Below are 26,715 nucleotides of genomic sequence, written 5' to 3'. Positions count from 1 at the left end.
AGTTCCCAGAACAAACTGGCACCTATGATCATGTCAACTTTCTGAGGAGTATTGAATGTAGGATCAGACAACTCGATATTTTGAGGAATGGAAATTGTAGAGATATCAAATTGTTGTAACGGAATAGTTGAAATGAATGGTGTTACATAACAAGATAATTGAAATTGGAAATTATTTTTGTTTGAGAAAATTTTAATTGAAGTTTTCTTTTTTAAAGTAGAAACCACTTGGTTAATACCAATAATAGCTAATTCGGTATTGGTTAATGGTAACCCTAACCGTTTGACAAACTCTTCGGTAATCAAATGGGATTGAGCTCCTGAATCGAGCAGAGCTCTACATTGATGCAATTGATTGTTTTGGTCTTTAACTTTAAATGTTACTGTCGACAGAATTATATTAGATTGTGTATTTCTTTCTGTAACTAAGCATTGTTGATTTGAGACTGAAATTGCTTGACTATTGTGAGAAATTGCTTGTGAATTGTGTGACACCTGGTTACTATTATTTGGATGATTCTGAGCACCTACTGATTGAATTGTGTCTCGTGAATTGTATTGATTGTTGTTGTATGCATTTGACTGTGTGTTTTGACTTTGATATGAACGAGAATAATCTTGATGTAATAAAGTGTTGTGTTTACGTTTACACTTACGACATGATCCGCTACTGCACCTTTCCTTGGAGTGACCAAAACGTAAACAATTCGGACAAAGTTTTAAAGATTTAATCTTTTCCCATCTGTCATTAATTGTTAATCTTAAAAATTCGGGGCAAGAATATATTAAATGATCACTCTTGCAAAAATTGCACTGAATTTGATTTATTGCTAAATGAAATTGTGATCGAGATTGTAGAGGTTTCTGAAACCCAGAGTGACTTTTAACGGTCATCATTGAGGAGGATTGAGGCTCTTCTTGAGATTGTAATATGTCTTGTCTCTGTTTAAGGAATTCAAGAAATTCATTTAAATGAGGCAATTCGACAGAAGTGTGGTATTCTTTCCACTTATTTTGAGTTACTTTGTCTAATTTATTGTATACAACATGAATAATTGTCATATCCCATAGAGACTCTTTAGTGAGCTTCATTCCTTCTAAATATGATAAATGCTTTGAAACTTCATCGATTAACCCTCTGAATTGCATGAACGTGCCTTTATGTATCGAATTTAAATTGAAAATAGATTTTAAGTGGGTGTCGACTAGAAACTTTTTTCGATCGAATTTGTTGCAAAGCATATTCCATGCAGCATGGTAGTCTTGGGAATCAGTAGAACCTTCTATTGTTCGTTTGGCATAACCTTCCAACGCAGCCTTTAAAAAATTAAACTTTTGACCTGCACTTAATGATGAATTTGAATCGATAGTGTTTATAAAATTGGTTTTGAATTCGAGCCACTGCTCATATTCACCATTAAATGTAGGAAGCTTGATATTCGGCAAAAGAAAATTTTGAAGTGGATCGTGATTAATTACATTTTGAGGTGTGACATTTATTACCGGAAAAGAATTGTTTATGTATTCCTCTAAATATGAAATTGCTGTATAAAAATGATTTTCAAATGGATCACGTTCATTAAAATGAATTTCTAATTGATCGTCCGAACATTTCTCCTCGATAGATTGCTGAATAATTTCAAATTGACTTAATAAATCAAGATTATTTTTGTATCGCATATTTACATCGCCTAATGTCGGTTTAAGTGAACCATCAATTATTTTATTTACAAAATTTGTTAATGAAGTTAATTTACGTTTAAGAGAACCTCTATTTCTTATTAATTGTGCAATATCTGAGCTCGACATTATTTATTTTTTTAATTGAAATGTTCGTAAATATCTCTAAATCTGACAAGTTATAATACCATGCAAATTCAAAAAGATCAAAAAAGTCTGAAATACCAGAATCTATAAATAGCACTGCGATAAAGGTTAAGGGTAGGATTTATCTTAAGATGGTATATAAGTGGAACAGACTTACAGCTTTTCAGGGATGCGCGTCTGCAAGCGCTCAGCAAATTGGCCACAGGAACACCGCTTCGTGTTTGTCAACGTTCTTTTGACTCGCTGTCCCGTTCTCTGATGGGTTGAAAGGCACAGATGCACTAATAGAAACTTTTGCTTTACTTTTAACAAATTGATGATTTAAAAATTGAAATTGTTACGATTTACCACCGAATTCGGCTACGAATGACCAAAAAATTGTATGTTTAAATTGTTGAATTAAATTGACTGGTCGCTGGTTAATCGTGGTGGTAAATAGTTGGTCGATAGGGTGAAGAAATAACTTATAAAATGAAATCTCTTCACACGTTCTTTATTTTGTGCTCTTATGGCAACATATGGAAACATACTATACTACCCTTATAAAATTGTAATGACTTTGCCTAGGGCTGACAGGGTTGCCGGCTAGGCAAATTAAAACTTAGGACTAAGAATTTACATATAGGTACATAGAATAGAAATATTTTAAAACAATAGAATAAAAATATTTTGAAACAATTTTAAACAAGCAGGTGATTTCAAAACTGTGGTGGGGTTGCAGGAAACGCCAACTTAAGTTAAAAATCAATTATCGACTACATAATCAGAATTATCATCAGTTCGCGCTACAACCCTTCGTGAGCCCTGGTCTGTCTCAAAATATTCTTCCATCCTTACTGGTATAATGTATTAGGTACTCCTATGTATTATTCAATCCTTACTTATATGTATTGTTATTTAAGTAGGTATGGTATATTTGAAACCCACAAAATAGCTTATGCTATTTTAGATGACTTTTTTATCATTTAAGCTGTGAGCCACTGTACTAAAGATCGATGAATATATTAAGATTTTCTAAAAACATTTATTATACAACTAATTTATTTGCGTATAAAAGAACGAATACACTTTATAAACCCATACTCGTAGTTGTTGGAATCTAATAAAAGTCGACTTGATACAACCCCTTAGTAGAAGTGAAGCAAAGTTTTGGTACTGTAGATATGTCGCTTTTAACTCTTGAGCTTTCTGGTTCTTTTCGATCTTTCTCCTGAACTTTTTTCTTTGGAGGGCCTATATCAAGGCTATATACAGCTCCTGGGAGAAAGTTTACACTTGCAGCTGTCTGGAAAAACAAATGTATTATTAAATAAAATTTATTTTCATCCAAAAGATATTCTCGTCCCTAGTAAGTCATCGCGAAGAACGGCACTGGTAAAAATAATTCAAAAAGCTACCTCCATGTTCACGGTTCGTAGACTTACTACGGTTGCCTCTTCCGACTTGGGTGGGGATGCTTGAGTTACGTCACCAGAGTACACAAGAGTACAAAACCCATTTATTCGCGATTGAAACTGAATGTAGAGGGCAGGTCGATTGCAGTGTTGATTGGTTGAAGGGGAAGAATTACGTCACGAGAGTACAGTTTTGGGCTTAATGTTCATTGGTTAGGCGGAAGAGGCAACCGTAGTAAGTCTACGCACCGTGCTCCAGGTTGACATCATGTTGACATGACAAAAAAGTTAGGTTATATTTTTGTTTTGACTTATCTCAAAATACAAAAAGAAAATTCGAATATTTAAATGTAAAACAAATTTGAATATGTCAAAGAAAGGAGTGAGCGCCGAAGAAAAGCGAAATCGCATGTTGCAACTATTTTATGAAAAAGGTGAATGTTTTCAACTCAAAGAATTAGAAAAACTAGCACCCAAAGCTAAAGGTATAGTAGCCAATTCTGTTAAAGACGTTGTACAACAATTAGTGGAAGATGGACTAGTTGACACAGATAAAATAGGCACGTCGGTCTATTTTTGGGCATTTCCAAGTAAGGGTGTAACTGCCCGAAAAAAACAGCTAGAGGATCTGAAACAAAAGTATGAAGAAGTCACTAAGAAACTCAAAGTGGTTGATGAAACACTAGAAGCGTCAAAAGGAGCAGAAGATGATGAAGAAAAGTGCAAACAGGTGCTGGAAGAAATAAATGATAAAGAATTAGAGCTTAGAAGTTTACAAAAAGATTTGAAGGATCATGAAGAAAATGACCCTGAAAAGTTGGAAGTGATTGTCAAGAAAACAACTGAACTAAAAAATGCCGCCGAAAGGTGGACTGATAACATATTTGCAATTAAATCGTGGTGTAAAAAGAAGTTTATGCTGGAGGACAGTGTACTAAATAAACAATTTGGACTTCCAGAAGATTTTGATTATGTTGAATAAGAAATGTATATAAGAAACTTTTATATTTTTGTAGCTAAAGAAACTCCCAAGGAACATTTATATTTTTATAAATTAAATAATTAAAGTACAGTAAGCTTTTTTATTTTATTCTAAATCAGTTTAGTGAAGAGGTGTGATCAGTTGTGAGATATTGGAAGAATGTGCAAAAAAGCTTCTTGACATGATTCAGGTATTTGGGGGGATCTATTTTGCAGAATTTTTTTAATGTTCAAATCAACATGCATACACAATAATTGTAAGTAAGAACACATCATTGTATTTTGTCCTCACAATATTTTAAGAATAAACAACATATTTTTCTCTCACAAATTCCAAAACAAGTAAACTTGGCAGAAAACACAAGATCAACAGTTTGTGTGGATTAACAATGTATTGTCCTGAGCTTCTTTTTGAGACAAATCTATGCTGTTCTTGGGGAATATTTTACAAGAGTGTCAATTTTAGTCTGTCACTGATGATGGAGGAGAATTTTGCTTGCATTTGTATACTGTATGATAATTGCTGCAAGCTGTTGATGATTATTTTTTGTTTATGTGAATAAAAGTGGGATGTATCAGTCATTTGCTATTTTCCCATGTTCCAGATTCTATTGCACATCCTAAGTATTACTCCATTTCCTGCTTTTCTCATGTATTTAAGTGTTTCAGCTGTTATTCCACAGTTCCTCACTATTGTTCTCGTGTCCTTACTTTACTTAAATGGTTTAGGAAAGACAGTTAAGATTTGATTTCACGTATAGTACCTCTATATATTCGTTTATATGTATTTCATCCTAAAAGGAATCTTCGGAACGACTATTTACACATGCTCTTAACCTGAAAACAATTTTTCCTGTCCTAAAGGAAGCAACAGTAAAATGGCTTCGGTATGGAAGCAACAGCAACATCTGATAATAAATCACAAAACTCGAAATCTGAAGATTTCTAATTGTCGAAACCAAATTCAGATTTTTGCTTTAATCTGTGACTTCTAAGAATTGCAAGGCAAAACAGATGTTGATTAAGATGTAATTATAGACTTGGGAAATCTAAAATTGCATTCCACAACATATCTCCTCAACTAAGCAAAAATCCTTTGCGAATTGGTTTCTAGTACTCATAAAGAGTGTACCGAAATAAAAGGAAAGACAGTTAAGATTTGATTTCACGTACAGTGCGTCTGTATATTCGCTTATACGTATTTCATCCTAAAAGGAATCTTCGGAACAACTATTTACAGGTTCTCTGAACGTGAAAACAATCTTTCCTGTTTTATTTGAATGGGAATCAATTTCAGCTCTTTTTCATGATATTCTAGATATCAGTCTATTGATCAATATTAAAGAACAGCGTGTATTTTTCTTTGTTGAATTTGTTGCAACAATTCTTTCTTCTACAATAAGTGTCTCATCAGCCATGTAATGTTTTTTTCCTTCTGAAATTTCTTTATAGTAATATAAAAAAATAGTTTATCAAATGTCTGGACATATTTACCATTATTATATCACTACAGACATTTATAATTAAGATATTCAATGTAATTCTCAAAATTAACGAGATTAAAAAAAATTGTATATATCTTTTTCAATACTTACTCCTGTGGTTTGGAGATCAACAATTCTGAGAAGATGGGGATCTGCACCACCCATGGCAATGAAATCCTTGGACACGTACTTTCCACAATACAACTATAGGAATAGACATGTTAAACATTGAAATAACTGATTACACTTACTTTACTAAGGTCTTACTTTTGCCGTAAAAATATCTGGTTCTAAAGTGGCGATTCTCTTTCCAGAGGCATAGTCCCAAATCTGTAACGGGTCCACTGATTGAAAACTGCAAGTCAGTATCTAGAAAAAAAAAAAGTGGTGCAGTAGGTAGTGTAGACTAGCGCATGTGTGGTTTCTGCTGAGTAAGAGATTAGATGTGCGTGAGCTTCAAAAGCTGTGCAATCGGTTATTTCTACGAAAAATTCAATCATAATCTACGTAAGTAGTCCTTACACGTAGTGTGGTTTGAGTTCTTGTTTGAAGTGATTTGTTATTAAAAATAGTGTAAAATGGAAACGGATGCCTAAGTTGACAATGCTAAATGAAATTTGTTCGTTTCTTTTGGTTTACCTAAACGAAATTTGAGACAATATAAACGAACTTCATTTATACAGTGACAACTGCTGGGGACAAAATGAAAATCACACACTTATTCGCATGCTCCTTTCTCTAACGGACAGTGCTAGATTTTCGAAAATTATTCACTATTTTCCAGTTAGAGGACATTCTTTCTCCCCTGTGATATGGATTTTGCAACTGTAGAGAGAAACATGAGAAAATTCGATAAAATTTTTAGGGTTCATCAAATAACCGAAATGATTATAACTAGCAGTAAACCAAGAAATTTTTCTGTAAAAGAAGTAAAAACAGAAGATCTGATTAATTTTAAAAATTGGTGGTCTACTTTATATAAGAAAAACTGCATATCAGAAGAAACTGCTTCCAGAAGAACAGCACGCAATGCAAAAAAAGTACACTACAATATTAGCAAATTTTCAGTTTATTTACGAGAGTGGAAAAAGGGGGATTGTTACTGCTTCCAAGTTTATAGATGGCGCCTTCAAACATACATTTCAAGTACAACAACCTGGAAAAATTGGTATCATTTTACCGTCGAAACCTGCCTATCCATTAGGAAAAGTGCCCATCAAATTGAAAAAAATGGAGGACATCAAAAAATGTTCCGTATTTGTTGAAGAACAATACAAAGAATTTTATAATTTAATACTTCTTTGACCTACTACTGCTAATAATTAACTGTTGAGAGTTTTTTGTATGGTTTATGAATAAAATTTATATGAGTCAAATTTATCTATTAATTTTATCAAATGCTATGCAGAAAGCTCATATGTCCACTAAAAAAATGTATAACAGAAACTACAACTTTTATTTATAAACTAAAACCATTATTGTGTGGTGTTAAAAATAGCTTTAATTGCCATTGTTTAACCATCAAATTTACCGAACTTCTATTTTCGTTTACAATATAATGTTTTTTTACATATCCTGAAACATTCATTTTCTGGACATGTGTTGTTTCTGCATACAGCGATTCAATTATTATATAAACTAAATAAGGTGTTAAAAAATAACAAGTTATATTAAAAAAGTGGAACAGTAGGCGCTATCTGTTAACGTATTAACAAAGCATAGAACCATACCTTCATTGTTTACTTATGACAAACCTGTCAAATTCAGACCAAATACTAATATGTAATAAAATATAAATGAATATCATTTGATAGTTAATTTAAGCATTATATAAACTAAATAATATGTTTAAAAATAATAATTGTATTTATATGAAATTATTTTAAAGCGGGAATTATTATATAAATTTGTCTAATCAGCTATGTTATCTCTCTATGCTACGTCTATGGTCAAAATAGGCATCGTTAACGATAAGGCAACCAGAATATAGCCGCAAATGTCAATCATGAAACAAAATACTTCCTGTTGACATGTTTTTGTAATGTATATGTTGTATGCTTTAAATATAAAGAGAGAAAGCTTTTAAAGAGTAAACAAGTAAATATTTGTTTCTTTCGAGATTAACTGAAACTCGAAACTTTTTTTGCCAATTGTCCTTTGATATAATAGGGGATAGATTTGGCAATCCTCAAACCACCACTTGTCAGATTGTAACATATATGTCCACCAAATGTTAATTTTAATACCATATTTACTCGTTCTTGTTTTATTATAAATTAAAAAAATTGCAGAATTTATAAAATAATGTATTCAAAATGTACTTTTTGAAAGCTTTCTTACTTTATATTTAAAGCATACAACATTATACATTATAAAAACAGGTAAACACTGCCAAACCGAAATGTTTTGTTCCATGGTTGACATTTGTAGCTATATTCTGGTTGCTATCTCGTTAATGATGACCGTCACAACTTCATATTTTTGAGGTATTCTTTTTTTTTCAATAATTTTAATATCTCATCAATTTACAAACGTAATACATAGAAATCGAATATCTAATATTAGGGTGTTCACAAATGACACGCTCTTTATTTAAACTTCAAACCACAGTAAGTCTATCATTTTAAATGAATACCCTGTATTTTGTAATTTTAATGAAAAAAGAAATGAATTGTCTTTTAACTAGAATTAGTGGGCTGAGTTTACAGAAAGTAAAAGTTGAATATAGCCGCAAATGTCAAACATGGAACAAAAAATTTCGGTATAGCAGTGTTGGCATGTTTTTATAATGTAGATGCTGTATGCTTCAAATATAAAAAGATAAAGCTTTAGAAAAGTACATTTTGTTTATATTATGTTATGAATGCTGCAATTTTTGATTTATATAAAAAAACAATGAGTAAATATTTGTTTTTTTGTAGATTAATTGCAGTTAATTATTAGAAATTTTTTTTTCGCAATTACCCTTTGATAGATTAGGGGATAGATTTGGCAATCGTCAAATCAGCAGTTGCCAGATTACAACAGATGTTTGCAAATTAATCTTGAAAGAGACCAATATTTACTCGTTATTGCTTCATATAAAATAAAAATTGCAGAATTCATAATCAAAATGTACTTTTTAAAAGCTTTATCTCTTTATATTTGAAGCATACAACATATGCATTATAAAAACATGCCAACACTGCCAAACCGAAAGATTTTTGACATTTGCGGCTATATTCAGCTTGTACTTTCGGTAAACTCAACCGAATTAGTGTTCCCTATAGCTAAATTGAATGCCTTTGCAGGTAATGGTGGTTTAATGTTAAAGGTAAAATAGTTATTGTTTTATTTTAGCAGTCCATCTATGAAGATGTCATTATTTGAGGTTATTGTCATTTTTACAAAGTGTTAGAAATAGCTCGTTCAGAATTAAAACTGTGATTAAACAATGAAAATTACGTAAATTTAGTTTTAATATACTAGAACATGTGCTTTATTAGCTACAATATATTCAGATCGAATACATCTATCCGTACCAGCATCTACGATCATATTATGAACCTACTAAACGAGTAGAATTTTTTGTTTTGTTTAGTACTTATCTTTATATCAGTTACCTCTGTACCCTTCTGGTTGATGTCCAATCCTTCGCCGCAAATGTGAACATTGGATATGTGTCTTATGGCGTAAGGTTGTCTGAGATCCCAAAATTGGACAACGTTGTCCCATCCGCCTGTGATTAATTCGTAGTTATTCTTGGGATGGAAACAAGCGGCAAAAATCCTCGACATGTGGCCGTCGTGCTTATCTGGAAATTCGCTGTAGAACTTTGAGATATTTGGTTAAATAATAAAATAAAAGTTAAAAGTTTTCAAGAAAACGTTAAAAGCGAAAAAGAAAGTCGAGATACTAAACCGCTGGTGGGCGTTTAATGACCCACTATAGAGAATTTAATGGTTGACGAGATTCCAAGTAAACTAGTAGTAGAAGAATTGGCGTATACTATATATAGGGAACAATTTAGATTTTAGATCAGTCTGAAATACTGTACCGTTAAGTAATAAATAAATTGTATTATATTAACAAAAGTTACATATAAAATTGACGGAAATACATAAAAGACGAAAAAGAAACTATCCTATCAAAATTAATACTGTAATTCTACGCCCCGTTTAGACAAAAGAGTCTTACACCAGAGAAAACAACCCAGCTAAAACAGACAATCCAGCAGCAGCTATTTCAGCAGTGCTTTTCAAGTATCGACAAGAAGCCAAACAAATCTGACTAAAGAATTGCAAGTAAGACCTTACCGAAACGTTGTCACGACCATGGTTTTTCTAAAATCCTAAAATGTAAAAATAAAATGTAAAAAAGCTCTTCTGTCACGAAGAAAAGAAGAACAATGAAAACCTCTTCTTTCGTGGAATTAGAGACGGCGTTGTTAGAATGAATAATTTAAGTTCGTAACATGGGTCCATTTCAGATCCAATAATTGCTTCAAAAGCAAAATAGTTTTCTGACGCATTTGGGTTAGAAGGAGATTTTGATGCATAATTTAAGCAACGCCATGCGATGAAAGAGGTAAGACTTCATGGAGAGAAGGTCAATGGCGACCAACAGGGTGCTGCGGAATTTAAAAGTGAGTTAGAAGAGTTTCTTTCAGTGGATAGGTAGACACTTCAGCACACTTTGATCCCCTGATGTCACTTTTTCTCTTTAAATTCTTATTCATATTGACATGATACTAGATTCTAGTCACAATTCTAACAGCCTCTGATCAAGTATTTAATAGGTCTAGAACAGGTCGTCAACAGCTTTGAACAAGAAGATCTGTTTTAGACCTGTTAAAAACTATTCAAGACCTATTCAAGCCTGTTCTAGACATGTTCAAAGGAGTTCTCGACCTAACAGTCAGTAATTACAGCCAAACTTCTCCTTCTAGACCGTAGAAGATGCGCTCTGGTGATCGCTGTAGACTCAGGTGACACCTTCGTGTGATTGGATTGGCGGATGGCCCACGATACCGTCTTTGTGATGAGGAGGAGAAAACCTCCTAAATAATCTCCTAAATATGTCTTCTGAAAGTGCCTGGCACTATTAGAGGTGGCAGATCCTGAGTTTGGCCTTTAGGATGGAGTTGATTTGGAGCCTTTGCTGATAATAGCAGATATGGGGGGGACACCGAAGATTAGGTCCTTATGGGCCTAGACCGTATGATAGTGGTGAGACAATTGACCCGCTTTGGGAGGTCTAAGTGTCTGAAGGGCTCACAAATGGGTCCTGCCTTATCTATTGTAACTATAAGCAAGACCTGATCACAGACTGTTAGAATGTTGACTAGAATCTAGTATTATTTCAATACGATAAAGAACTTAAAGAGAAAACGTGACATCAGGGGGTCAAAGGTCAAATTGCGCTGAAGTGGCTACCTATCTACTCCTTTTTTCAAATGATCTGAGCTACGAACACATTTATAACGCAGACGAATCCGGACTCCTCTGGAAATGTCTTCCAACTCGGACACTAGCTTGTGTAAGTAAAGGTAAAGGGAGACATAAATCCAGCAAAGAACGGATCAAGACTGTTCGTTGTGATCCGTTTTATAAATTGAAGTTGACGGTAATTGGAAAGGCAAAAAAGTATTTTAAGATTACTAGAGCAGAAAAACTACCTGTTAACTACTTCACCCAAAGAAAGGGTAGATAGATAAAATAATATTTAAAGAGTAGTTTGAAGCTAAATTTGTATTATAAGTTGAAAAACATTTAAAAATAAACAATTTGCCATAAAAAGCTGAGTTGTTGATTGACAACGTTCATTCACATCTTCAAACAAATGTGTTAAGTCTGTTGATGGCCAAATCTTTGCTCCCAAACATGACTGTTATTTTATTCAGCCTATGGACCAAGGTGTCTACAAAAAGAACAAAAATACTTTGCTCAAAAATTGAAGAAGGATGTGATTGACTGAGAAAAGACTGAGAAAAGAGTGAATAGAGTATTATTTTAAATCAAAAATAAGAAATTACCTTGGAACCAAAATTCTTTCTTGAGTTCTGGTCTCTTCGTCGTAAAAATGAACTCTAAGATCATCGCCGTACGTGACAAATTTTGGGAATCTTGGATGATAGCTCAGTCCGAAGGTTTGCCGTTTTTCTTTTATTGTATAGAGACATTGATTTAAATGATAGCTCCAGCATTTTACGCAACCGTTAGCATCTGAAATGGTAGGTATGTTTGATACGAGTTTTGAAATTATGATTTTACAAAAATTATTATGAATTGATTTAAATTGACAACGTCCCTAGCGCGCTGAACTTTGATTATTGACTAAAAATAAACTATAACTTGTCTTGAAGACCTAGTCAATTCAAATAAATTACACTTCCTGATCCATCATGTCAGTTGACTGGAATCTTTTCTAGGACACATATGTAGTCCTCGTATTGAGTAGGGTTCAGTATATTTCCTTAAAGTGAAATCTTTTATGGGAAACATTGACATCATGCTTTAATTTTAATTTCTAATGCATGACATAGTACTTACATGTTCCTGTATAACAATTCGTAATCGGATAGACCTTTGAAACCGGTCTGTGCTTGATGCAAGTACAAGGGGCTCTAACGTTCTTAACATCGTCGTCTTCTAAAGTAAACACGTGTTTTCCGGTAAGAGCTTGATATATCCTGATGACGCCATCTGTATAACCAACGGCTATATAATCATACTCCTCGTTATATTTGCAACATAATGCTTCCCTTGGGCCTTCACTAAAAGAAGAAGTTGATAATATTCAAAAAGTTGATTAGGTTACTACCCTAAGAAAATGGTCAGTGATGTGGTGTACCTAATATTAAAATCGGCGTTCAAATGGAGGCCTGATGTTTAATATAGGACACGGTATTCTGTAATTTATACTCAAATAAATAAAATTAACTTTTTAGCTCCTTGTATGGCTTAATTAAATGAAGAGCACAGTCAGTTTTAGGCATTTTTGACGAATTTTAAAATACAATTGTGCAAACACGAACTACAAACACAACTAATCCTTGTCCGTCTATTTTCTAATGTTTCTAAAATGCCGAATATTATCTATACCTTCTAAAATTTCAAACAACAGATTTCTATTTCCCCATCTCATAAAGTCATTAAAGGGATTAGGTATATTGTTATTGTTGTAGTGTGAAATACCAAGAAGATGTAACAGCACCATTTATTTCCATTTAACTATGAATAAGCGCTATTTCTCTTTGATATTAAAAGGATTTTAATCTATTGTCAAATATTAAGAATATTTAAATGGATTGTAGTAAACAACTAGTAAACCAAAAGTTTACTAGTTACATAAAATACAAAAATATGTTCTGTGCATATTTGCCTGGTCTGGTTATAATATATATTAAACTAAAAAAACAACAAAAGCCATTATCAATAAAACCTCTCTTTCTGTTGACATAAAACAATATCTAATTTCTCGTAAGAAGAACAAAACACCTCAAATATTACCGTGAAAATTAGACAAAAAAGACTCAGACCCTCTGTACAAAAAGGGTGTAGATATGTGAAATTATAAATATAATTTCAGTTAAGGAGGACTGTATTACATAAGGCTGGTTCAAATACATTAGGATATGTGGTAAAAGGTTATACAGATTATAGCAAATTAAGTTTATACAAAGTCTTACCAATTTTTTTGCTCCACACACTCGCGGTATTGACAGGCTTACACTCGCGGTTGTTTTTCATACGCGGAATCTGTCCGGGTACCGGTTTCTGAACACGTGTTTCGCGGTACTAACACTGAGATCACGAGATAGAGCACATTTTGCGTCTGTACACGATTTAAAACAGTATTTGCGGTATTTTTCGCGTAACTAAAAGCAGGAGAAATATAATTAGTTAGCGGCAGACAACAGTAGAGAAAATACCCCTGTCACCAAACGACAGTCAACAGGTGAGAGAGAGCGTCCGTTCTCATCGATAGACAACAGGCAAGAGAGGTACTTTCTTGTTTGCTATTTTAAAACTGTCTGTATTTCTAAAGGAAGGGAGGTTGAACTGGAATAGGAAGGGTTATCAAGGGTTGGACTAAGGTAATGATTGTAAAATTGTGGTAGAAGGATAGTTAATAATACAGCGAAAAAATTACATAATTTTTCGCATGTGAAAAAATTGAACACCCTCATCATTCGAAAGCTTTTCTTCTTTACATCAAAGGTGTCACTTACAAAATCGACAAAATTCTTAAATCAATAGAAATAAAGACAATATTTACCCCCCAACAAAAACTTGCATCTATTGTCCGATCAATAAAAGACAAAATTTCAAATAGACAATACGGAGTTTATGAAATTCCTTGTGCAGACTGCCCCCGATCTTATATAGGCCAAACAAATCGTAGAATCCAAAATAGGATTTATGAACATTTCGTTTCTGTTCGCAATTCCGATTTAATTTCAGCTCTAGGTCAACATCATCTTCATAAAGGTCACAAAATTCATTTTAAAACTCCAGAACCATAGCCCTCATCCTCTTTTATAAACCAAGAATGATCCTAGAAGCCATAGAAATTGAAAAAAGGCCAAGTTGTAATGTAATGTAATCTAATAAAAGAGATGACGGCATACGGTTACCTTCGAACTGGAGACCTCTCATAATGAAAATATCGTCTGCTCCATTCGCCAATCCCTAACGCTAACCCCTATGCCAACCTCTACCCAAACCACGTCACCATCGACGGTATAAATGAACCGTCCTCTGTTCGCAGTAGCAGTAATACATTGGCTAGTTATTAGTGTAGTAATGTCTGGGGAGTCGGGAGACTGAGACCTTTTAAGCCCTGAAGAAGACACCAAAAGGATGTCGAAAGCTCGGCGCAATGATAATCGATGCGATTCAACCCGGAAGACTGTTGAGTTTAATATTAGTTCTTGTAATAGTATTAATCTTAGCTCTAGGTTTAATTGTACTAACCGCGGAAATCTTTCGAAACATCTAGCTTTACAGTTAAACTTACACTTGGGATACGACAGTCATCCTTCCGTCAACATTTCTGGAATCTATTAGTTTCTTCGACTTTCTAACGAACTTTTCTTCGCTATCTCCAAGGACTTCATCGGTTTCATCTGTGCTAAAATTACCCGCACTATCAATGCCAAGCACCTTTCTTTCTTCTTTTTCTTTGTCTTTTATCTAAAAGGATATATTTAATTTCGAAACATGTTTTTTAATTAAAAACAATTTTTTTAATTATTAAACTTTTCAAGACCAACATTGATTAGAAAGAGTAAATGATAAATCGGACGTAAGACAATATTGAAACAAAAATATCGAAATGGTACGGCCTATTTGCCTCATAAATGAATGAACAGGCATCAATTATAGCGATAAAGTAATTGATGGTTAATACATAATTAGAATTGAAACTGTGGCAAAAAAGCTGACATCTTAATATATATATAAATCTCGTGTCACAATGTTTGTCTTCAATGGACTCCTAAACCAATTAACCGATTATAATAAAATTCGCACACCATGTGCAGTTCGATCCAACTTGAGAGATAGGATAGTTTAAATCTCAAATTATAGTCGCAATTTTAATTTATTGCTAATTATTTGTCTGTTATTATTTGACAGTCACAATTATCTGTTAACTCCAAATGATTCTAACAGATGTCGATACCTTTCGACTGGGTTGAGTAAGTAATCAATAAGATGGCGCTGCTATGGTAAATCTACGAACGTGTCATATAAGATACATTTTAATAGCATAATTACCACGTGTTGTTGACGCTATAAATTTAATTAAATTTATTTTGTAGTGAACGAAATACTGTATAATTCAATTATTTCCACTTTTTAAATTTTTGGTGTTAGCATAGCCGGCCACGTGTTACTTAGACTGAAGTGTAAATTGAATTCATATTATAATGAAGATAATACAGTGAAATTAATCCTGTTTTTTACTTATTTGTGCTTCATTGATCAAAACTTTATAATTTAATTTGAATATATGTATGTAAGTATTATCACATAATTATAAAATTTAATTAAAATGTCAATGCAAAAATGATACACAATTTCCTACACTTTTTCAATAGTTGTACAAATATTTTTTTTATTGTTTTTATTTAACCTCTATTAAAAAATATTTAGCACTTATTATTTCAATGTGCTATGATAACAAGTTTTTCAGATTTTTTTTTTTCTTATATTTAAACGATTAAATTAGTATTTCAATTCTTATTGAAATTATTATTTAAAATCTATAATTTAAATATGTACATGTCAGTATTATCACATAATTATAAAAGTTAATTAGAATGATTTTCAATTTTTCTTTTCTCATATTTAAACGATTAAATTTAAATTTAAATTTAAACTTCAAATTATTTCACTTCAACGACAACAAAAAATCGCATTAGCAGTAGCATCGTCAGGCATTGCGGCTACTTTACTGGATGGTGGGCGAACAGCACATTCAACATTCAAGCTGCCATTGGACGTTCGTAATAAACCAGATGCAATGTGTAACATCAAAAAGAATAGTGGAATAGCTGCAGTGTTGCGGAAGAGTTCTATAATAATTTGGGATGAGTGCACAATGGCACACAAATATTCACTTGAAGCATTAAACAGAACTATGCAAGATTTAAACAGCAATAATAAACTTTTCGGTGGTGCTATCTTACTTTTGTCTGGTGACTTCCGGCAGACCTTACCGGTTATACCTCGCTCTACTTTCGCGGATGAGATTAATGCATGTTTGAAACAATCATTCTTATGGCGAAGTGTTGAAACACTTCGATTGACCATAAATATGCGAGTACAATTGCAAAATGATCCATCAGCACAAATATTTTCCGAACAACTACTAGATATTGGGAACGGTAAAATAGAACTGCAACCAAATACGCAATGCATTAAACTACCAGACAATTTTTGCACTGTTGTTCAGGATAAAAATGAATTGATTCAGAGTATTTTCGCGGATATACAGAATAATTATTTGAATTATGAATGGCTTAGTCAACGGGCGATTTTGGCAGCCAAAAACGTTGATGTTGACGAAATTAACTTCCAGATACAACAGTTGTTACCAGGTGATCTGATGTTTTTTTAAATCAATCGATACTGTTGTTGATGAAAATGAAAGTGTAAATTTTCCGATTGAATTTTTAAATTCATTAGATATCCCTGGAATGCCACCACATAATCTTCGATTAAAGATTGGTTCCCCTACTATTCTCCTCCGTAATTTGAATCCACCAAAGATCACCGAAAACATTCTTGAAGTAACCATTTTGGCTGGGAAGTTTAAAGGAAAAGTGGTCCTGCTGCCACGTATTCCGATGATACCATCAGATTCTACCATATCCTTCAAAAGGCTACAGTTTCCAATTCGTTTAGCTTTCGCCATGTCTATAAATAAATCTCAAGGTCAAACAATGTCCATTTGTGGTTTAGATTTGGAAAATCCATGTTTTTCTCATGGGCAACTATATGTTGCGTGTTCACGTGTTGGGAAACCGTCGAATCTATTTGTGTTAGCTAAAGACAGGTTAACCAAAAACATTGTGCACCGATTGGTGTTAAATTAAATTGAAAGTATTTATAATTCAAAAAAATAGATATTAATGTTTAAAAGTTTAAGACTGTCTGCCTTGCCTACCTCATTCATGAGTTTAAGCGTCACATGTTATTTACTGTATTATACTGTAATATACTTATATTTGTTATAAAATTAAATGGAAATAATAAATCTGATAAATTTTTATTTTGTACCTATTGATTTCTGCTTAATATCAAGTGTAAGAACATTTTAATTAATTGTGTTCAACGTACTTCCCCTTCAAATCTCAATCCAGTGAATTTGTATACCAACATCAACATTTTCGTCTTTGTTCGTAAATAATTTCATTGTACTAAAGGGTTATAGTAGTAGAAAGTCAAATAAGGAGATCACCATATTTTTTTTACAAATACCATCTGTGTGAAAAAGCATAGTGGACTCCGTGACTGATGTTCTCTTATTGTTCCTCTTAGATTGTTTACTATAATGTAATATAACAAAAACTTTAGCCACAGCAACGCGTGGCCGGGTCAGCTAGTAAGTATATAAATGAATAAGAACCTTCTCATTTACCAATACTTAACGAAAACCACGTTGCTCAAGTCAGGCTTCATTGGGTGTGGGTAAGGATATAAATGATGAGAATATAAAGATCAAAGCAGATAGATAAACAATAGATGATAATAATTAGATAAAATATAATAGTTATACAAAGAAAAAACAAGAAACACTGAGTACACCTCAACTGCAAAACACAATGGGCGCCACTGAGTTTTAACCTGAAACTTATCAATATTAAATAAATTAATCAAACATTTCTCCCAAAGACATCAAAAAAACACGCGAGAAAACATAATAAAGAATTATCAAAAAAAAAATAATAAAAAATTGACAGATGAGTCGCCTATTATCAAAGTCGGCAATCTCCACCTTGGCCAATTTTACAGGAACCGCAAAATTCTGGGGTAGTTTTATTTAGCTTACGAGTTACCTAATTATTATAATTTTTTTGTAAATATGTAATGAAGATTTTGTTTCACACACATTTTTTATATTCTGTCAGGTATCTACTGAGAAAATTAAAAAATAAAAATTAACGTTGACGAATGTGATACTAATACTGTAACTTTGGTTACTTTGATACAAATTTAGCTGCCTCCAAGTCATTCGAAATTTATCTGGTTAAATCAGAAGTCATTTTTGTCAAAATTAATTTTATTTTAATGAAATATGGGTTCCAAAGCTATGGTGAGAATATATGGAGATATGACGCAGGCCTTTGATATTGAAATTGATATTGAAATCAATTGAATTTGATATTGAAAATGGAGTTAGACAAGGGGATGCCTTATCAACAACACTTTTTAATCTAACTTTAGAAGCTGTTGTTAGAAAACTGGATATCACCGGCTGTATTAATACAAGATCTATTCAAATATGCGCATATGCGAATGATGTTGCCATAATAAGCCGCAACAAAAGGGTATTAAGCGAAAAAGTTATAGAACTGAAACGAGAAGCTGCTACGTTTGGTCTATATATAAATGAAAGCAAAACAAAATATATGGAGTGCACAAAATCGAATGAACATGAGAATCTGAAGGTAGACAACCATACCTACAAATATGCCTCCACTTTTCCCTACCTAGGCTCAATAATAAATGACAACAACAACATCAGTCAAGAAATACAAGCACGGATTCTTAGCGGTAATAAGTACTTTTATGCATACAAAGACTTAATGAAAAGTAAGTTACTGAATCGTGAGTCTAAGCTGAGAATCTACAAAACAGTAATTAGACCAGTGGTCACATATGGATGTGAAACGTGGACCCTCTCAACCACTGATGAAAATCAACTGAGAATATTTGAGCGCAAAATACTAAGGAAGATATTTGGACCATCCCAATGCAGCGATAGTTCGTGGAGAATTAAAATGAACCACGAGCTGGATGAACTAATGCAGAGCGCAGATATTGTTAGATTTGTAAAGTCACAAAGACTATACTGGCTTGGTCACCTAGAAAGAATGTCAGATAATCGAGCTGTAAAAGTAATCCAGAGATGGAAGCCCCAAGGAAACAGAACAAGAGGAAGGCCCCATAAAAGATGGATAGACGACGTAGAGAGGGATCTTAAAACCATGAACATCAGACAGGGGCGAAGGAAAGTATCCGACAGGGCTGAATGGAAGAACATTGTTAAGCAGGCCAAGACTCACAAAGGGTTGTAGCGCTTTTAGAAAGATCTCAGAAGAAGATCTTAGAAGATCTCAGTAGATCTTCTTCGAAGAAGAAGATCTACTGAGAAAATTAAAAAAGAAAAATTAATGTTGACGAATGTGATACTAATACTGTAACTTTGGTTACTTTGATACAAATTTTGCTGCCTCCAAGTCATTCGAAATTTGTCTAGTTAAATCAAAAGTCATTTTTGTCAAAATTAATTTTATTTTAATGAAATTTATGTGGACCACAGAATGAGTCTTCGTGTTTAGGTATGCTTGGTAGATCCATATTCTGTAAAGGTGCTTTCTAGTATTCCAAACTTTGGAGCCAAGTGTCTCCAAAATGAATTTCAAGTAAATTCTTGACGTCTTTTCACTTCTCCCGACTCACATTTTGTATATTGTTGGCTTCAAGTATGGTAGGATTGATACGAGATAACCTTTCTTTAATCTTGGTTAAGCTTCGAAACACTCCAGTTAAAACATTGAAATTTGGATCACCCTTCAGCAAAATGTCTCCAGGTTTTTTGAGGGATCGCTTCAGATAAAATCGTTTATATTCGGTAAGTTTAAAATGCCACTACCTTGTAGCTTTAATGAAGCTATCAGCCACGGTCTTCTAGCCGAAAAAGTAAAAATCTTGGTCAGCTAACAAAACAGTGGTATAACTATATATCTTTCATTTCATTGTAATATTCTGCAGGATTTGCTACAACGTCAAGTTTTTTTATTTCTCTTTCAATCAGCCCAAATATCCTATCGCGAGGGATAAATGAGTGCCCTCTGACAGGGAATAATAGCTCCATTGTCTTTATATTCACTGGAACTCGCTTTCATAACCATATCAAGCACATAGCAAGTACGATCCTCTTCATATTTTGACCGCCACATCCGTCACACACAAGTCTCACAGTAGTTAACTTTGACATATCTGTTTGGGATAAACGGTGCCAGATTGCAGAAGCTACATGATTGGAAGATTTCCCGTATTGGTCCTCGGTCCAGCAATAGCTGAATGAGTTCTGAGGCCCAAGTGCAGTCTTTGAGTATCCCTGAACGGCAGTGCGATTATGTAAATAAAGATACCTGCTGTAATATGCCTGCTGGTATGGCATTTTGATAAGAACAGGTTTTTCTGAAGGTCGAAGAAAAAAGTGATTATGTTGGTATTTTCTTCCTTCAGTAAATTATAGAATGCCCTGGGTCGTAGCTTGTGGATTCTTTTTTGACATTAGCTTTCTCACTTCCTTCAGATCGTTTAATTTTCTTCTCTAGTGAGTCTTTTTTGACTCTTTTCCGTGTAATACGAAATATTTTCAGAAATACCTTTAGGCAGACGTTTACAACCGCATTATCACTTAGATTAATAAGATATTTGCACGTCGTTGTTTTCGCTGATCTCCTGGACCTCCCTTCTTGCAATTCTTGCTGCTTACGTCGTCTTTTTTTAACCTGTATTTCAATACTATTTAATATAAATGCATCTTGTGCAATATTTATTGAATTGGTACTTGTTTTGGTACTTTTTCGATGTATCTAAAGTAGAAAGAAAATTGTTTTCAGATCTCCTGAAAAATTGGTGGGTAAAAACAAGAGATTTTAAATTCAAATGAAGGTTTAAGCCATACTGTTACAAATAGTGCACTTACCTAAGACCTTTCTTAACATTCTATTTCCATTTTTCAGGTTTTCTAATTATTTTTCGACATTTAGTTGGTGTTACTGGCACGGGTGAAATATCCATTTTTTGTAATAACTTAAAAGTTCTTTAATTTCGATTAATGTGCTATTAAATGCTAAAAATTTATAAATAACCAAGCACTGATTAAAGTGAATCGGCCATGTTCCTTGTTTATGACATTGAGGTCACGTGAATGAAAGAAAGTCTCCTGATTGGCTCTTTTAAACATTGGTTTACAGCTGTTAAAATCAAAGAAACAGGTGGGTCCTAGCCGGAATTCTTTTTCCAGGAAAAGCCCAAAATAAATAAGAGTGGTATATTGATCTTAGCAGAGTAGACTGCAAAAATGGTTGAACGGCTCCAGAGAAGGAACTTATTAAAAGATAAAAGAAACCTTTCTATTTATCAAATAAATTAAGGATAGATTGACAAAGAATAATTTTATTATTATTTTTATATAGATGTTCTATGTTTAAGGGTAAATACTCTGTGTAGGTTCTTACTTTTCACAATTTGTTATTATTTTTAGTACTCATTTTATTTTTACTAGCCACGATGTGACTATATATAATAATAAGTAAACTCATACCCTAGTTTTAGCAGTCGCATTATCTTCGGTTGAAGTACTTGGGAACATGGGTCTGCGAAGATTATTCGTTGGGTCAGTAGCAATAACCTCGTATTGAAGTTTCTTATTCACTGATTGACTAAAACAATTAACACAATTCTTTAAGAGCTGTCGATACTTAAAGAAGGTGCAAATAACCATTTCACTTTAAAACTTACTTTTTCATTTTGAATGTTAATATTCAAGGTTTTCCAAAATATTAGTTAGGATAATGATCACTAATCACTGTAATTTATATATAAATGACAATATTCTAATTAATATGCCACACCAGTGGTGACATTACTTCTTCATTTTTTTATTTAAGTTTTGAATTAAAAAAAAAACAAAATTGCATGTTATTATTCGTACAGCATAATATATCTGTTTACGCATATAAACAATTTTGAATATTCATGTAACTTTCGTGTTGTTAGTATAATTAAATCCATTACACCTAAGTTAATGATTTTTGTAAAAGAAGCATAGTAATTTAAATAAAAAACAGTAATGCGATTAAAATATTTTATGGTGTAAGATCACTGTATGCTTGATACGGATCTGTTATTATTTAAATAAGTGTTGACAGATCCCAGTACCACCAACATAAAGATTTAATAATTCAAGGAGATATGTTTTTATCCTGCCACCAAATCCTGCTTGCAACTATCCTTATAATTAAATATTTTATTTTATAAATAAATCAAACATTTATTTGCTTTTTATTTCATATTTACTTTTATAACTGTCTACTTTTATAACGTTTGCTAAAATCTGCCTACTTATTAATATCTTGTATCCGTGGATACTACCGATCAGTCAAGTATTTTTTTAATGAAAGAAATGCGGTATAACCTTTACCTTCCAAAGAAAAACTAATTTTTATATAATATTTTGCAAATATATAGAAGTACATAATTATTATATTTTAAAATATTTCTTTAAATTTCGCGCGTTGTAATCATCTATTGCCAACACCCAGAAATGAAATTCAAGTTTTCAAGGTTAAAAAATATCATATTTTGTTGAAGCAAGCAATTTTTTTGGTAAGTTTACATGACAGGAAGTACTTAAAATATACATCCAGATTGTTTTTTAATAATTAAAAACACACTATTTTTGCAAAAGTTAAAGATAGTGTCATGGCGAAGTTTGAAGCCTCTAATGGCCATGATGAGGTACGTGTTTATAGTTGGAATCCCATACAGTCCTAACCATAGTGGAACAGCCTTTGTATTCCTGTAGAGCTTTAAAATTATCTGTATTCGCATGCGAATGAATTGCGATGAGTTAATGTGTCTCTAAAATGCGAATGTGCCTAACCTCACGTACTGATAAACAAAGAATAATGCTGCAATAAACGGAAGCAATTTAAACAACATACTTCCATATAAAATCTTATTTATCTCTTAAAAACGCTCAACAGGCCTTCTGGGCTCTAAGCAATAAAGTTATCTTCTTTTTCTACAATATTCTAAACATAGTTTTTTTCCTCTAAACATCTACTCTATCTTACACTTTCTCATTATTTCATTCATAAATATTTCTATCCTTATCCAATACTTCTCCAGAATATATTTCATATATTTTGCAATTCATACTCTTGGGACTACAGTAACTGATCAGTGAGTCTCTTCACAATTTGTGTTCCTGCATTCTGTTCTTCATTTTAGAGAGATTTTATGGTGATCATGATTTCTATCACCTTCATGTTTACTGAGTTTGTTCATGCCAAATACTTTAAACACAACTCTCCTTTATTTTTTTTTATATTCTATTGGATTTGCTTTTTAAATTATGGATATTTTCATTATGGTCTGTTTAATGAAATCACTGGTTGTGTCATGTCAGCTGTTCAATGTTTTCCTTATTATATTTACTTTTTCTCCTTATATTTCATGTACCTCTAATCTTACTTCGTCTTATTGTGTAGATTATTAATTACATTGGCTTCAGAGTATCTTTTCTGTATGTTGACACTTTCTTAGGCTGTTTGTGGTAAATCAAAACTTAATTGTCCTAACAAATTTATATTTGATCTAAAATAATATTTTGAAACTCCCCCTACAAAAATCCTTTTGCATTTGATAATTGATAATCACATCACCTTATCACAAATATTTTGCTATAATATACAAATGTAAGAAGGTAATATAGTGTTCATCAATACAAGAATAGTTATGTAACAATGTAACTGTGTTTTATTGAGTTTAATTTATATTTAAAAGCTGGTCTTAACTTATTTAATGTTGAATATTGTGTACATATTATAGAACAATACATTAGATGCAGGTACAATTATATTAAGAGCTATTAGAGACATTTTGAACATCACAACAGTAGTCCCTGCGATCCTTATAGTATAGTATGCTAATATTGAAATTATTTCACTAATAGAATTTTTTGTTTTCAAGATTTTAATATAGTGAAGTTAAATAATGAGACGTGGAAAACCTCATCAACCAATATATAGACCAGGAAGTGGCCCTTTAAAGAAATCAAATACTGTAGACGAAACAGAATCAGATTCCAGTGTTTTATTTAATCCCAGACATAATCAGTTTGAAAATACACATCTAGATAGTTCCAAATTTAGAAGCGAAGGTAGTTCACAAGGAGATAGACTTAGGGACTTTAACAGAGTTACTTCAGAATTAGGGGATCTGTCTCTTAATCATGAAGTAACTAAGCGCCCAAAAAAACCTGACCAAGTAAGACATTATTCATTTTATTATATATTTATGTATGCTTTATATAAAATACATTAACTAACATAATTACCCTTCATTTTGCATTTAACTTTACTGCACAAATCTCTATCTCTTTTCCTATTGTTCTATATACATTTATTATCTTCATTTTCCAGATTCGTTACGTGCCTAGACCTATTGCTCAAGCCAGAGAACAAAATCAGCCACAAGACATGAACCGAAACTCATTTGCTCATGTGAACGGCGTTGAAAAAACATCCGACACCAGTGATACAGTAGGTCATAAGAGAATGCCATATTCCGAAAGGAACCAGATGGAGCAGAGGAACAACTGGAGGCACGAATCTGCCAGGCAGAAACAAATGGGGGAAGGCAGAGGTATGTGGATACTGTTTTTTTCTTTGTTAAATATACTGCTGAACAATTTAAGTTACCTTCACATTCACAACATTAATGCCAATTTACTCTGTCCAGTGAGTCATTGCATATGTGTCATCATTCATGACAAATTAATTAGAGATTTTAATATTTATTAGAGCTTAGGATATTATTTTTGTTCTTATGTCGGAAGCTGTCTAAAAATAGCTTTAGGTGGTTTTAGTGAGTTGGATCTTAGGTTTTTGTAGACATTTCTCCCGAAAATTTTTACTTCGTATTTATTAAAGAATTCTCAGAATTCTGCTATAGATTTTATAGCAAGTGTCCAGCACAAAGATGTCTATAGTTCTTGTAAAGCATTTGATTTCTTTTTTTACAGCAACCATTTTGAACCCATTATATCGAACCCTAAGAGCTTCTGGAATCATGTTAATTCATTATTAGAAGGTCATGGTATTCCTAATAAATTGTTTTTCAATGGTAATGTGGCAGAGAATAGTATTGATATTGCCAACTTATTTGCAAGGAACTTTCCCGAGGTTTACAGTAATATAGATTTAAATATTGAAGAACTTGCATATCAATAGGTTAATATTGTGGATATATCCATCATTCAATTTTCTCCTTTGGAAATTTATGATGGAATTTTGTCACTGAAATATAAATTAAACTTGGTCCAGATAATGTTCCCATTTATTTTTTAAAAAGATGTGTTCACTATTTGTGTACCTTTCAAGATTCTATTCAAGAATTACTGTCCTGTGGTTATACTGTCTTCTATCCCCAAGTTGTTTAAGTTCCTTCTGTGCAAATCATTGACTTGGTATTGTAATTTTCTCTTGATTAGCCAGCAACATGGATTCAAGATTGGAAAGTCCACTTTGACTAATTTGGTCATATAACAACAGGACATTATTTCAGCTTTTGAGAATAAGGTTCAAGTGGATGCCATATATACTGATTTTTCAAAGGCCTTTGATAGGGTGAATCATGATCTCTTACTTCATAAACTTCAGCTGTGTGGACTTCCACTCTTCTTACTGAAATGGGTTGCTAGTTATCTGAGTAAAGGGGTTCAATATGTAAAGATAAAATCTTTTGTTTCATCTGCTATATCTGTCCCCTCTGGTATCCTCAAGGGTCACATTTGGGACCTTTACTATTCAACATATTCATTAATGATATAGCTTCAATATTTAAACATGCCAAATTAGAGGTAACCAGTCTTCTTCTTTATGTGCTGTCTTCTACCGAAGGTTGGCGACCATCAAACGATAGGTTTCTCTGTTTTGTGCCGCATGTATTATGTTCGCGGCTTCTGGTATTTGAAACCATTCTCTCAAATTTCTCAGCCAGGATTTCTTCTTTCTACCCAAACCTCTTCTACCTTCAATCTTGAGTTCCACAATAAGCTGTAGCAGACTGTACTTATCATTACGGAACACATGGCCCAGGTATGACGCTTTCCTCCTTTTAACAGTTGTTAACAATTCCATCTCTTTACCCATTCGTCTTAATACCTCTGTGTTGGTCACTCTGTCTGTCCAAGGTATTCTCAGTATGCGTCGATACAGCCACATTTCTAGAGCCGCTAACTTCTTTATAGTTGCTGCTGTTAATGTCCACCCTTCAACTCCGTAAAGTAGCGTAGAGTAACCAGTCTAGCCAATTGTTTTAAGCTTCAGCTTATAGACTTATAGCAACTCATTATATACATAGTTTTTCTGCTTCTAATGCATTATCACAAAATTTGAATAAATGTTTCATATGTATATAATATATAACCTTTTCTAAGTCTAGATCATGCATTGAGTTTGATTATTAGATACATTTAAATATTATAAGTAGAGTGAGTGAAATTGATTGATGG

At 32.8% G+C, this 26,715-nt stretch overlaps 3 protein-coding genes across 5 annotated transcripts in view; 2 read left to right on the top strand and 1 right to left on the bottom strand.

Moving 5' to 3' along the window:
* Window positions 1-2,834: 2,834 nt before the first annotated feature.
* LOC140440514 (uncharacterized) lies at window positions 2,835-22,075 on the bottom strand. Its single transcript, XM_072530899.1, has 9 exons — window positions 21,936-22,075; window positions 21,739-21,856; window positions 14,686-14,861; window positions 12,216-12,439; window positions 11,699-11,888; window positions 9,288-9,489; window positions 5,953-6,054; window positions 5,797-5,889; window positions 2,835-3,111 (listed from the first exon to the last, which is right to left on the bottom strand). Exons 1-9 carry the CDS (start codon window positions 21,941-21,943, stop codon window positions 2,926-2,928), a joined length of 1,299 nt encoding a protein of 432 aa, XP_072387000.1. The 5' UTR covers window positions 21,944-22,075; the 3' UTR covers window positions 2,835-2,925.
* Window positions 3,474-4,290, top strand: LOC140440513 (meiotic nuclear division protein 1 homolog). Its single transcript, XM_072530898.1, has one exon. The coding sequence runs from the start codon at window positions 3,588-3,590 to the stop codon at window positions 4,200-4,202; it is 615 nt and encodes a 204-aa protein (XP_072386999.1). The 5' UTR covers window positions 3,474-3,587; the 3' UTR covers window positions 4,203-4,290.
* Window positions 22,076-22,587: 512 nt separating the features above from the next.
* Smg6 (Smg6 nonsense mediated mRNA decay factor) overlaps window positions 22,588-26,715 on the top strand; it is a 323,010-nt gene continuing 318,882 nt past the window's right edge. For 2 of the 3 annotated variants that reach the window (XM_072531434.1, XM_072531432.1), the window contains exons 1-3: window positions 22,588-22,802; window positions 24,171-24,467; window positions 24,623-24,845. In XM_072531434.1, coding sequence (XP_072387535.1) covers window positions 24,195-24,467; window positions 24,623-24,845 — 496 coding nt within the window. In that variant the 5' untranslated portion in view covers window positions 22,588-22,802; window positions 24,171-24,194. The other variant, XM_072531433.1, reaches the window with a different exon arrangement.

The sequence above is a fragment of the Diabrotica undecimpunctata genome, chromosome 5 (genome assembly GCF_040954645.1).
Source record: "Diabrotica undecimpunctata isolate CICGRU chromosome 5, icDiaUnde3, whole genome shotgun sequence".
Classification (NCBI taxonomy): domain Eukaryota; kingdom Metazoa; phylum Arthropoda; class Insecta; order Coleoptera; family Chrysomelidae; genus Diabrotica; species Diabrotica undecimpunctata.
This window is presented reverse-complemented; position numbering and strand designations above follow the sequence as displayed.

What these genes read in the sequence shown, in the direction of transcription:
- LOC140440513 (XM_072530898.1), top strand. Translation starts at nt 3,588, where the DNA reads ATGTCAAAGAAAGGAGTGAGCGCCGAAGAAAAGCGAAATCGCATGTTG.
- LOC140440514 (XM_072530899.1), bottom strand. An exon ending in ATGACTGTCGTATCCCAAGT is followed by an intron (nt 12,440 to 14,685) that starts GTAAGTTTAACT and finishes TTCTTCTTTTAG; the next exon opens with TGAAGGCCCAAGGGAAGCAT. An exon ending in TCAACCAGAAGGGTACAGAG is followed by an intron (nt 6,055 to 9,287) that starts GTAACTGATATA and finishes TTTTTTTTCTAG; the next exon opens with ATACTGACTTGCAGTTTTCA.